Source organism: Schistocerca cancellata, chromosome 1 (genome assembly GCF_023864275.1).
Source record: "Schistocerca cancellata isolate TAMUIC-IGC-003103 chromosome 1, iqSchCanc2.1, whole genome shotgun sequence".
NCBI lineage: Eukaryota > Metazoa > Arthropoda > Insecta > Orthoptera > Acrididae > Schistocerca > Schistocerca cancellata.
In genome coordinates, this window is record NC_064626.1 from 1,153,954,237 (window position 1) to 1,153,968,492 (window position 14,256).

The window sequence follows — 14,256 nt, forward strand, 5'->3', positions numbered from 1 at the left end:
AAAAGCTGCACTTCCATTAATGTCTTGTTCACGCAGTTCAATAGTACAGAGTTTTTCAATCAATAAATTCAAGCTTTGCTTTTCTGTCGGTATCGTATCCCAGAGATCCTTAAAATTGTCGTAGTCTTTTCCTAGTGTAGACAAAATTCGACCATTTAAGATTCTTTCAGATAGCGTATTTTCTTCATGTTTTGCTAATTCATCGTTCAGGTCCACAAATAACTTTTGCAGTTTGGCCACATGTGCACTAATATCTTCCGATTCATCACGTTTAACATGGAAAAATGTTTCAATCAACATATTCAAACGCTGCGTACTGCTACGTTCCAATCGGGCGCGTAATTTGTCCCAGATTTCTTTAGCATTCTTGCACGTTAAGATGAGTTCTGCAACAGGTTTACTTAGTGCACTTGCTATAAGACTTGCTGCCTTTGCGTCGTCCTTGAGCCATTCCACATACGCGTCTTTTTGTTCACTTGTCGCATCTTGCGGCAACTCTACACGTTCACGTGTACCGTTAATAATATCTTCTAGTCCATATGAACGTAGCACCATAGAAATATGCCATTTCCATTTGGCCCAGTCGTCAGGTCCTTCAAGCTTATCAATGCTTACCTTATAATCACCGCTAGCAGTCATGTTTCTTTACAGACATACGCTCATTTCAAATATTGTTTTAATTAAACTGTGTTGTTTGCCTTTACATGTGTACTGGGCCCATAACCTGATGAAAAATATTATTTAAAGGCAAAAAACATTTTATTAGCTTTGTAATTACACCCTGGATACGGAAAAACAACACATTTACTGTAAGAAAAACACAGAAGTTACACACAAGCCAAGAATAAAGATATTGACAACAGAGTCATGGAGCAGCACATAAATATAGACGTCAAGGAATTTTTTTCTTTTCTTTTAACAGTTCTGATATTACACTATCACATTTTATTGTGATTGAACCAGGTACTTCATTTGTCGCTGAAGAAATTTTATTCCTCAATGTTTTTGTTATTCGTAGAACTTCAGATTTGTTTGTAGGGCATAGCAATATTGAACTGACACTTTGTTCTCTTGTAACAGAGGTTCCACTTTTCTTAAGGCAATTTTTATTCAGGCTGACTGGAGTAGATATGAAGCAGTCATTTACGTATTTTGCTAGGATAAGATTTCTGAGGAACACACCATGATCATCTTTTAAAACAATGTTCTCTTAAATTTTAACATTTTTGTTTATTTCTTTTTTTACTACATTCCATATTGCTTTTGATGTGTTTGCTGAATCTAAAATTACTTTGTTGTTGTGCATGGCTTTAGCTTTTTAATCACCTTTCTGTAAATGTTCTTATACGTCTTAACATAGTCTGTGAAGTGCTGATTTTTTATTGTCATTTATGATTTGACTGAGATGTTTTAGAGTTTGACTAATACTCTGATAGCAGGTGATATCCAATGTCTGTTGTTCCTTGGCATGAAATTGATTTTTGTAAGCTTTTTTGGAAAACACATCTCAAATAGGGACATGAAAGTACTAGAAAAAGTGTTGTTTGAGTCATAGGTTGTTGTTTTTGAAAATACATTTTCCCAGGTTTCTTTTGCTAACATCTGAATAACAGTATTTACATTTTCTGTACAGAAGTGTTTTTTGTATTTCCACCTGTGTTTTATTATTTTGGGTATAGATAAATTTATACATGTGATGAGTGTGTTGTCATCTGAAAGACCTAATGATAACAATATGCGGTAGTACACTAGCAGAATCCAGAGAGAAACCAACTTTGTGTTTCTATTCTTAGTTCTCAGTGTTTGAACTTTTAGTTTTGAGATTATAGTTATATATAATAACTTCATATATTGAAATAAATATGACCTATTATTTAGGACCCTTTCATAATACTGAACTATTGTTTGTTTGTATGTAATATCTTTTCTAATTGAGCTGGTACTAAAATGTGATATGTCCATTTTTATTAACTATACAGTGCTCTGTGAGAGAATTTTTTGTTCTGTTGCATTTATGCCAATCACACAATCATATTTTCTTTTTAATGTCTACTTGTAACATTTCATGTTAATGCAGACTACCAAATTGTTACTGGATGCTGGAGCAGATGTGAATTTAAAAGATGATAATGGCTGCACACCACTGCAACATGCTGTGTACAGCTGTAACAGTTGTTACTCTCCATGTGGGCATTATAAGGTATACTATCTATTGTTATGGAAAATAAACGACTACCTAGTGGTTACATTTATTTTTTTACCTGGCAGTTCAATTTACAGTTCTTTAATTTTCATATAAAAATGTTGAATAATTTACTGAATCTTGTTTTAAAAAATCCCAATGCTATTTATCTTTTGTACTCTCAGATACCAGCATGTTCATGTTATTTGTGTAAATACATTTATTTATTATGATCCAACCTCAACTGATTACAAAAAAAGTTTTTTTTTTGTTCCAGTCTTCTGGATAAGTCAGAGCCTTACTTACTAGGGTTACATGTTATTGGCTGGCACTATTATCTACACAACTTTTTCTAAATTTAGTTGAGAGAACAGAGTTACATATAGGGACTATACATAAAAAAATTGTTATTGCCATACTTAGATTAAGGAATCTACAGTTTGTGACACAGTATTCATATCTGACATTCAAATATTTACACTTTGTGACACAGTCTAAGATCTGAGATTACATATATTTTTAGATAGATGGTCTTCCATCATACAAGTGTACTAAATCTAGAAACTCATCTATTGAATATACAGGATTGTTTAGGAGCCATAATTTTAATTTTGTTTTTAGTTTTGTAATGAGCAATTTGGAGATATTAGGATGGAAGCAATTTAGTAGTTTTATGCCTGCATAGTGAGGGCTTTTCTCATAAAGTGTTGTTCTATGAGAGATGATGTGGGGTCTCTCTCTACCTCTAGTGTTGTGATCGTGTATTTCTTTATTAAGTGTTTTGTTACTGTTTACTGCCATAAAGATTATCTTCAGCACATACAGGTTATGAACAGTTAGTATTTTAAATTGTTTAAACAAATTTCTGCAGGACTCCTTGGCACATTTCTTTCCCATAATTCTAAGTGCCTTCTTTTGTAAGATAAGTACACTTTTCATATTACCTTTACTGCTGGATCCCCATACCTCTATCCCATAACTTAGATGGGATTCAAATAGTGCAACATATATTTGCCTCAGAGTGGTGATGTTACAAAAGGGTGTCAGTTTTCTTAGGACATAATGGTAGTACATAGCGTTTTGCAAATATCATTCACATGATCAGACCAGTTTAACTCTGCATCACGTGTCAGGCCAAGAAATTTGGTCGAGTATTGTTTTTTAATGTATTCATCACCAATTAAGATTTGGTTTTCATCAGTTTTTCCCCCCAAGATCAAATTCAATATAGACAGATTTATTTGTGTTTAATTTTAGTTTGTTTTCATTAAAATACTGCAGAATTAAGCCTGCTGCGGTATTGGATTCCACTTTGAGCTGCGAATAGTTATTGACTGAAAACAATATTAATTGTTCTCTAAGACTGGAAGTTATTTTGATGTATATGCTTGTATTATCTCTCACAATACTGTCAAACAATTGTACTCAGGTAAGTTGTTAAGATAGTGTGCAATAAAGCATGATTGTGATTTAATTTCGAAGTTGTGAGGGTTGGGGATTCTAATTACTCTGCAGAATGCTTGTGTACAACCTGTTGAAGACTTAAACCCCACAATACACAACAATACTGAAACTATTGCTATTTCCTACAAATAAAAAGATTTCTAGTGTGTAACTACAACTGAATAAATATAGAAAAAGAGTTCCATTTTAAAAATGTGAGAGAAAAACTCACAGAAATGATTGCTTCCAGATACAGTGATTTCTGTGTACAGTAAAGAAGAGGAAAGCATTTATTACTGGTAGTTAGTTATATGTTCTGTAGATAATTTGAACATTTTTTTTTATTGAAGTGATGTGGAATGAGTCAATTTAGAGGAGACTGCTGCTTATGTCAAGCTCCTAGTGGAAGTGATTTGTTGTTGCCTTCCTCCTACACATTGTGAAGTTTCAAGTGTGTATCTGTTGCATGTGCATGACTGTGATGAGTGGTTGTACAGTATAGCGTTGCTTTAGTGGTGATGTGGGTGAATTGAAGGGAGAGGATGAAACCCAGTGCCAGCACATAGCCTACTCCTCTCAAAAAGCAAAATTTTACACCACCATCTCTACTTGTCTTGTTGGCAGTGAAAATTTCATCCACCACCAGGATTCCATTCAGCTTACCTCCAAGTCGAGCACAACTGCACAGGGATGTAACTTACAGTTGTTGTTGTTGTTGTGGTCTTCAGTCCAAAGATGGGTTGGATGCCACTCTCCATGCTACTCTATCCTGTGCAAGCCTCTTCATCTCTGAATAACTACTGCATCCTACATCCCTCTGAACCTGCTTACTGTATTCATCTCTTGGTCTTCCTCTATGACTTTTACCACCCACACTTCTCTCCAACGCTAAATTGGTGATCCCTTGATACCTCAGAACATGTCCTACCAACCGATCCCTTCTTTTAGTCTGGTTGTACCACAAACTTCTTTTCTTCCCAGTGCCTCCTCATTAGTTACTTGATCTGCCCATCTAATCTTCAGCATTCTTCTGTAGCATCACATTTCAAAAGCTTCTATTCTCTTCTTGTCTAAACTGTTTATCATCCATGTTTCACTTCCATACATGGCTCCACTCCATACAAATACTTTCAGAAAGGACTTCCTGATACTTAAATCTGTACATGATGTTAAGAAATTTCTCTTCCCCAGAAACACTTTTCTTGCCATTGTTAGTCTACATTTTATGTCCTCCCTACTTCAACCATCATCAGTTATTTTGCTTCCTGAATAGCAAAACTCATCTACTTCTTTAAGTGTCTCGTTTCCTAATCTAATTCTTTCAGCATCATCTGATTTAAATCGAATACATTCCATTATCCTCATTTTGCTTTTCTTGATGTTAAGACACTGTCCATTCCATTCAACTGCTCTTCCAAGTCATTTGCTGTCTCTGACAGAATTACAATGTAATCGGCAAACCTCAAAGTTTTTATTTCTTTTCCCTGGACTTTAATTCCTGCACCAAATTTTTCTTTGGTTCCCTTTACTGCTTGCTCAATATACAGATTGAATAACATGGCAGATAGTTTACAACCCTGTCTCACTCCCTTCTCAACCAGTGCTCCCCTTCCCTGCCCCTCGTCTGTTAGAACTGCCATCTGGTCCATGTAAAAATTGTAAATAGCCTTTCGCTCCCTGTATTTTATCCCTGCCACCTTTAGAATTAGAAAGACAGTATTCCAGTCAACATAGTCAAAAGGTTTCTCTAAGTCTATGAATGCTCTAAATGTAGGTTTGCCTTTTCTTATCCTTTCTTCTTACGAGAAGTCGTAGGGTCAGTATTGCCTTGCCTTCTCTGGAATCCATACTGATCTTCCCTGAGGTTGGCTTCTACCAGTTTTTCCATTCTTCTGTATAGCCTACAGCTATGAAATAAAAATTTGTACTTGGGGAATAGAAGTAGTTGTCCAGGAGAAATGATGACTTTTCCAATCCATCAACCCAGCACATCCTATTCCAATTCTGTCACAGGCTCACCGCATCTAAGGCTGAGCCACCTGTGAAAGCAGCCATGTTGTGTACCAGCTCTGCTGCAACCATTGCACAGGTCTTTATATTGGCATGACTACCAACCAGCTGTCCAACAGGATGAACAGCCACCACCAACTGTGGCCAAAAGAAAAGTAGACCACCGCATGGCAAAACATGCAGTGGAACATAATGTACTTGACTTCAGTGGCTGCTTCATGACTCAGGCCATTTATATCCTGCCCTCCACGACCAGCTTTTCTCAACTGCACAGATGGGAGTTATTCTTACAGTAAATTCTCCATTCCTGAAATAGTGTTGGACTCAACATACGGTAACCTACTGCCCCCACACTCTCCACCCAACAGTTTCTGGTCCCTCATCCTATCACCTCCTCCCCTCTCACATTCCCTCAGCCTCTTTGTGTCCCACTCTCTTTCATTGTACCTGTCTGTCCTTTTCTCTTCCCTGCTCCCCTCCTTTTCCACGCCTCCCCTTTTCTGTTCTCATCCTTTTACTCCCCTCTCCTTTTCAATTATTTTCCTTTCTCACTCCCCATTTTATCCCCCTCACACTCCACCTCCTGATGATGTGCCTGGCAGTTTCTAGTCCCTGCATGCTCTGCCAGACAGCACTCCTCTCCTTCGATCCATATCCTGCAATCCCTCCTCCTTTCCCACCCCATTCCAGATTGTTATTCACATGACAGTTGCTTTCCGGTCAGAGCAGCCAGTGGTGGTCATTGTGCATGAAGTGTGTTTGCTTACGTGAATGTGTGCATGTTTCCTTTGCTGTGGAAGGGTTTGGCCAATAGCTGTTACACTAGCTGCATGTGTACACTCTTTTTATTGTGCCTCACTGTAACTCAACAGGTCAACTTTACTGTGAGTAGCAATCTACCCTATTCCTTATATTGTTGTTATTCCAACCTGGAGTTTCCATTGTTTGAGAAATGATTTTTATGTCAGATTCAGAACATGCTTAGCTTCCTGTCAGACATTACGTATTAACTGAGCAATTGATCAAAAAATTTTGTTGCTACCTATTGAAATCCTTTCTGAATCACTGACACCTTTAATGATGCATAATAAAGGTCATTTTTTTCCTTTAGTGTTGTAGGTATGGAATCAGTATTCTTCTCAATTTCTGAGGAATTATCTACGGCAAATTTCAGGAAAGATGACACATCTAGTTGCAACCAGGCATAACAAAAAGACTGTTACACATTAAGCTTTCAGTCAAAGCTTTCTTCAGAAAAGAGAATTTTGTGGCGGCGTTCGTAGCGACAACCACTTCGCTGTAGAAACGGCTTATGAAGTCACCGCCACACTTTTAATAGCGGGCCGTCCGGTTCGCTGGAACAGTGAACTGAAAGATGAAAACCCAAACACTCTGATTAAATAAAAGTCGGTACTTATCTTTATTAACGAAGATACAGAAACACAGTAGTGAACTCCGTGTCTACAGAAATCTGTCTAGTTCGAGTCGGAGCGGCTAGGTCAGCGTCGGCTGACGACAAACAACAACTCTGCTGCGACGAACACACAACTGACTAGCAAGTACACAAATCGGTGGCGAGTATACAACTGAGCGGCGAATGCAGAACTGTCCTAGCGCTCGCGACTCCAGCGCTTAAGAAGCCAGAAGCCAGCTGTATCGCTGGCGCTGCTTATGCGGACGGCGTCCGGACTTTGATGCTGCCAACCTTTTGGCAGCGGGCTCGGTTGGCATGACTGGCTAGGATATAACACTCCTCCCCCCCAAATCGCCGCACCGTTGTTGAATAATGATGTGGCGAGCGTCAACGGCGGGGGAGGGGTCTGGCCGCAGTCGAAGCAGAAGAGACCGGGGCGGAGACTGTTGTCGGTGGCAGTCCCCGGTCCACACCCCAGCATTGGCTGCGCGGGGCCTCGGGAAACACCAACTGAAAACCGAGGTCAGGGTGCACGCCTGTGACCACGGGCGCAGCTTCTGGTACTGGACGCGACGGGGCGTCGGGACCCACGCAGAGAGGCAGCGTCTCCTGACGCTGCGTCGACAGCTGCTGAGTGGGCGCCGGACAAGGCGCTGCGGTGTCATACGCCTTGGGGGTGCCCAAGGAAAGCGGCTGCAGGACAGGCTGCACAGCCACCGCGTGGGATGGCGGCCTGGCTGAGGGGTCGACGTCCATCTGCTCCGAAGGCAGTGGCGACTGAAGAGGGACCGCAGGCGCCGGAGCGACCACCTGGGGCGCTCCCGGATGAAGCTGCGCGGGAGGCATCAACGGGACGGGCTGTCGGCGTGGTAGCGGCGACGGCTGCTGCTGCTGCCCTGGTGGCGGCAGCGAAGTCGGAAGGCGCGGCTGGAACCCGCCGCGGACCAAATCTGTGGACAAAGAACGAGCGGCAGAATCCGGGCGGCCAGCGCGGCGCAACTGGTTCTGATGCCTCCTGTGCGCCCCAGTAGCACCTTGAACAGTATAAAAGCCGCGACCCTGGACACTTATCACGGTGCCTCGTTCCCAACGACGGCGACCGTGATAAACTCTGAAAAAAACGGCGTCGTTGCGCTGAAAACGCGTGCGATGCTCAGAAGCGGCGGGTCAATCCGGGGGGTGCAACAACCGTAGTAGGGTGCGATGACGACGGCCATGGAGAAGCTCCGCAGGTGAAGGGCCGTCGCGTGGCGTGGTCCGGTACGACGACACGAACGTGATGAGGGCCTGCTGACGAGAGTGCGTAGCATGAAGGCGGTCCATATGATTCTTGAATGTGCGTACAAAATGTTCCGCTGCACCATTCGATTGAGGGTGGAACGGCGGAGTAAGAACATGGCGAATGCCATTGGCAGAACAAAAACTTTCAAATTCAGCAGAGGTAAATTGTGGACCATTGTCAGACACTAAAACTTCTGGAAGACCCTCAATACAAAAAATTGAAGTCAACGCCTGTATAGTTTGTGCAGACGTTGTAGACTGCATGGGCACAACAAACGGAAAATTACTAAATGCATCTATCACGATGAGCCAACGAGAATTCCAATATGGACCAGCGAAATCAATATGTACTCGCTGCCAGGGACCGGCAGGGCGTGCCCACTCAAAATAGCGTTGAGGCGGAGCAGCTTGGTGTTCGGCACACATCGAACAATCTGTAGACATCTGCGTAATCTGCTTATCAATGCCGATCCATGTACAATGACGGCAGGCAAGCTGCTTGGTGCGGACCACTCCCCAATGACCTTGATGCAACAAGTCGAGGACCTTGGATTGGAGCACTTGGGGAACCACTACACGAAGCTGGTCATTCTCGGTGCGTAACAGCAAAACTCCTTGTGAAACAGACAACAGATGACGTTGCGGATAATAGTGACGAACCACAGGATCCGATATGTCCTTTGCCTTGGACGGCCAACCACGTTGAACAAAACGTAATAGTAAACTCAGATGAGGATCTGTAGCTGTCTCACGTGCCACCTGACGATAATCAATCAGAAAATCCCGGAGGGATTGATGCTCATCGGCGTCAATCTGATGGCAAGAGTCTTCAGAGGAATCGAAGACATCATCCGCAGCAATCGGCAATCTAGAAAGCGCGTCAGCGTTTGCATGCTGAGCTGTAGGGCGATACAGTATCTCATACTGGTATTGTGATAACAAAAGAGCCCAACGTTGTAGACTCTGAGCTGTCCGCTGAGGAACTGGTTTAGACGGATGAAACAGTGACGTCAGAGGCTTGTGATCTGTTACTAAATAGAATGGTCTACCATAGAGGTAGTGATGGAATTTTGTGACACCAAACACAACAGCCAACGCTTCCTTGTCCAATTGGCTATAATTACACTGAGCTTTGTTTAGCAATTTAGATGCGAACGCAATAGGACGTTCGGTGTTACCGACTCGGTGAGACAACACAGCACCGAGGCCGAAAGAAGAGGCATCACAAGCTAACACTAGAGGCTTGTTTGGGTCGTAATGGACCAGACAACGATCATTCAATAAAGCCTCTTTAAGCTGCTGAAAGGCTGATTGGCAATCAGCTGACCACACAAACGGAACATTCTTACGGCGGAGACGATGCAACGGTGCAGCAGTCTGTGATGCATTAGGTATAAACCTAATACAATATGTCAATTTGCCAAGAACTGCTTGCAATTCATGCAGATTGCGAGGGGCGGGCAAATCACGAATAGCTGCTAAATGTGACTGGGAGGGATGAATGCCTTGAGCATTAATAACATGTCCCAGATACTCCATCTCCGTAAGGAAAAATGAACATTTATCGATGTTGCAACGTAGGCCTGCCTGAGACAACACTGTAAACAAACACTCCAAATTACGGAAATGTTCAGCAGGCATCCGACCGGACACAACAATATCGTCTAAATAGTTGCAACACGAAGGCACATTAGCCAGAAGTTGTGACAAAAAACGCTGAAAAACAGCTGGAGCTGACGCACAACCAAAAGGCAAACGCAGAAAACGGAACAACCCCAACGATGTGTTTATGACAAAATACTGTTGTGATTGCTCGTCGAGGGGCAATTGCAAATATGCTTCACGGAGATCAATTTTGGAAAAGAAACGAGCTTCCCCTAACTTATCCATCAGCTCGTCCGGTCTAGGCAAAGGAAAAGAATCAATGACAGTCTGAGGATTAACTGTCGACTTAAAATCAGCACACAAACGTAACTTGCCAGACGGTTTCTTTATAATAACTAAGGGAGAAGCCCACTGGCTCGCTGAAACGGGTTGAATAACACCGTTGTTTTGCCAACGACGAAGTTCATCTTCTACAGGTGCCCGGAGGGTGTGAGGCACTGGACGAGCATGAAAAAATCGAGGCTGAGCATTATCTTTTAACGTAATATGAGCGGCAAAGTTCGCAGCACAACCTAGTTCGTCTTTAAATATGTCACTGTATTGTTTACACAAATCGATTATGCTGTCTTGAGGAACAACAACAGAATTAATTTGCAACACATTGTCTTGGATAGACAGGCCAAACAAGTCAAAACAGTCTAATCCGAAAATGTTTACACTGTCTGTAGTGCGGAGCACTGTGAATGAAACTGTTTTTGTATTGCCACAGAATGTGGCTGGCACGCTACATACACCTAACACAGGAATTTGTTCTCCACTATAAGTAGCCAAAGAATGTTTTTCCGCTGAAAGTTTAGGGCGGCCGATAGCCGCATACGTAGCACTATTTATTAGAGTCACAGACGCACCAGTGTCTACTTGAAAATTGAAGGTCTTATCCTGGATGCGTAGCTTCACAAATAGTTTATTACACTGTCTCTGGATCGGTGCAGTGGAGTCGGAAGACACAAAATCAGCGCGTTTAGCGCGTGTTCGCTGCTTGCGACAACTCGTGGGTTGGGCGGGTGGAACAACAACTCCCGCTTCACTTGCAGTCTGTACATTACGTTTCACAGCGTTTGAATTACGCTTGGGTCGCATAGCAGAGGGCTGGGTGGGTGGCTTATTCCGAACAAGTTTATTACCCACACGAACCGTGGAAGAGTCTTTAAACGCGACCGTCTGGGCGGGCTGGCTTTGAATAACATGAATATCCATGGGCTGGGCAGCACTAGAATTGTTCTTGCGTTTACGCAAACAAACAGTCTGGATGTGTCCTTTCCTTTGACAAAAGTGACAAACCGCGTTTCTTAACGGGCAACGTTCACGAGGATGAGCAAGAACACACTTGGGGCAAGACTTAACTCTATCATTTTGCACACGCGGCTGACGAATGTTTTTAACATGACGCGGCCGGCTAGTGTTTACAGTCTGACTCTGCCGGTGGGGCCGCGGGCGTGACATAACTTGCTTAGCACAGGCAATTTGAGAAATACATGGCTGATCTAACTCACACTCAGCATAGTCAAAAGTATCTTGGGCTTCAATGATGTTCATCACAGTCTCTAATGACGGGTCAGGCAACTTTAAGATAGCAGCACGAATACGAGAATCTGCAATGTTTTGAGTAATAGCGTCTCGTAACATGACATCACTGTAGGAAGCTCCACACACACAATTAAATCGGCACTGACGGGTGAGGCCTCGTAAATCTGTTAACCACTGTTTATTAGATTGATGCAGCAGTTTCTTTAATCTGAAGAACTTGAATCTGGCTGCTGCCACATGAACTCGCGACTCGAAATACTCAGCAAGCTTGTTAACAACAACGTCATAGTCTAAAGCTTCTGGCTTGGATTCCGGGAACAACTTACAAAGTAGTCTATAGACTTCCACGCCTGCAGTGGAAATTAAATAAAGCTGCTGCTCATTACCTGTGATTTTGTAGACTGTCATGTGCGCCTGCAACTGCGCGAAATATTCTCACCATTCTTCTCTTGATGCATCAAAAGCACGGAAAGGTGGTGCTGCCTGTGCTTGTTCCTTTTGTGTTGGTGGATTAGCTGCTTGTTTGGCGATTGCTTCCACCAGACTTTGTATTTGCTGACTCTGTAACAAGATCAACTGTTGTAATTCGGCAGACATAGTGAACACAAATTAAACCAGCCCCCAAAATTTTATCTCTATAATTAGTATAACAAGAAACAAGTTGAACCAGCCCTGCACACGAGTTCGGAAGTCCTCACCGCCAGTTTTGTGGCGGCGTTCGTAGCGACAACCACTTCGCTGTAGAAACGGCTTACGAAGTCACTGCCACACTTTTAATAGCGGGCCGACCGGTCCGTTGGAACAGTGAACCGAAAGATGAAAACCCAAACACTCTGATTAAATAAAAGTCGGTACTTATCTTTATTAACGAAGGTACAGAAACACAGTAGTGAACTCCGTGTCTACAGAAATCTGTCTAGTTCGAGTCGGAGCGGCTAGGTCAGCGTCGGCTGACGACAAACAACAACTCTGCTGCGACGAACACACAACTGACTAGCAAGTACACAAATCGGTGGCGAGTATACAACTGAGCGGCGAATACAGAACTGTCCTAGTGCTCGCGACTCCAGCGCTTAAGAAGCCAGAAGCCAGCGGTGGCGCGCGCAGACTTGCGGCGATTTCCTGTATCGCTGGCGCTGCTTATGCGGACGGCGTCCGGACTTTGATGCTGCCAACCTTTTGGCAGCAGGCTCGGTTGGCATGACTGGCTAGGATATAACAGAGAACACACATGCATGTTCACACAAGCAAGCAAACCTCAAGCGCACATGACTGCCATATCCGGCAACTCGAACCGTAATCTGAGCTACCGGATATGGCGGTCATGTGTGTTTGAGGTTTGCTTGCTTGTGTGAACATGTGTGTACTTTTTTTGTGAAGAAAGATTTGGCTGAAAGCTAAATGTGCAACACTCTTTTCATTGAGCCTGTCTACAACTCAATGTGTGTGATCTTTACGGTGAGTAGCAATCCATCCTTCCTAATATTGCTGATATTCTAACCTGGATGAGTTTCCATTGTTTGATTATGATGAATTTCATTAGGGAATATATGTATTGTGATGGTACAGTTAAAATGACTAACTTATTGAAAAAGTACCTACATGATGACTGCAGCTTAACACCACATATTATTCTTACTGCTGGCTTCTGTGCAATAAATAGTTTCATTGTAAGTGATGAGTTACATCAAAAATTACTCCAAAATACACTATTGAATGGAAATATGTGGAATATGTCAGGAGGGCGATCATTTGTACCCAAGACTAGCAATTATACTAAGAGCAAAAGTAGCTGAGCTTGGACTGTTTAATGAGCAGCTCAGTAATATGCTTCTTCCAGTTCAAGAATTCATCAATATGTAGACCCAAATATTTGGAGAATTCTGCACTGCTTACTGACTCCTGTTCATGAGCTACATCAGTTTGTTGTGTAGAACTGAATATAGTGTGTTTCCTTGCAATTAAGGGAGGATCCATTTTCAGAAAACTACTCAGTGGTTCTTTGAAAAACATCATTAACAGTTTCTTCTTTTACTTTCTCTGTAACGGGATTGATTATAATACTAGCATCAAGTACAAAAAGTACCAATTCTGCTTGGTGAAAGTTAAGTTGAAGGTCATTTCACATACATAAGAAATAGGAATGGACCCATAATTGAACTTCATCAGACTGTCTTTGGATTTCTCCCCAGCCCTTAAAAATTTTCTGCCTTTGGAAACTTTCTTTGAATTATATGGCATAACATTTTGCATTCTGTCCGTCAAGTATGATTCAAACCAGTTTTTTGAAAAGCTATCAGTTCCATAAAACTTAAGTTTTTCTTAGAAAGTAACATAATCTGTGCAATCAACAGCCTTGGTAAGATCGCAAAAATTACCAATTGGCGATATTTTATTATCTAAGGCTGGAAATATTTGTTGAGTGAATGTATAAATAGAATTCTCAGTGGAGCAACCCTTTTGGTATCCGATCTGTGATATACAAAGTAAGATGTTTCTGTTGAAACATGAGACTACTCTTGAGTAAATTACTTTTTTTTAATATTCTGGAAAAACACACTAGTAAGGAAATTGGATGATAATTTTTAAGTCTTTCTTGTGAACTTTTCTATAAGAAGGTTTAACAACACCATATTTTAATCTGTATAACACACTTTAATCTGTCTGGAAACAGTCCCTAAACAGTCCCTATGCCAGTGATGCATTACATGTATTACTAAGGACATTACTTATT

General features: G+C 42.0%; 1 protein-coding gene across 1 annotated transcript in view; it reads left to right on the forward strand.

The window, feature by feature from the left end:
- LOC126093250 (serine/threonine-protein phosphatase 6 regulatory ankyrin repeat subunit C-like) overlaps window positions 1-14,256 on the forward strand; it is a 289,268-nt gene that overhangs the window by 153,105 nt on the left and 121,907 nt on the right. Inside the window, exon 9 of the mRNA XM_049908709.1 lies at window positions 2,078-2,200. Coding sequence (XP_049764666.1) covers window positions 2,078-2,200 — 123 coding nt within the window. The remainder of the gene's footprint in view (window positions 1-2,077; window positions 2,201-14,256) is intronic.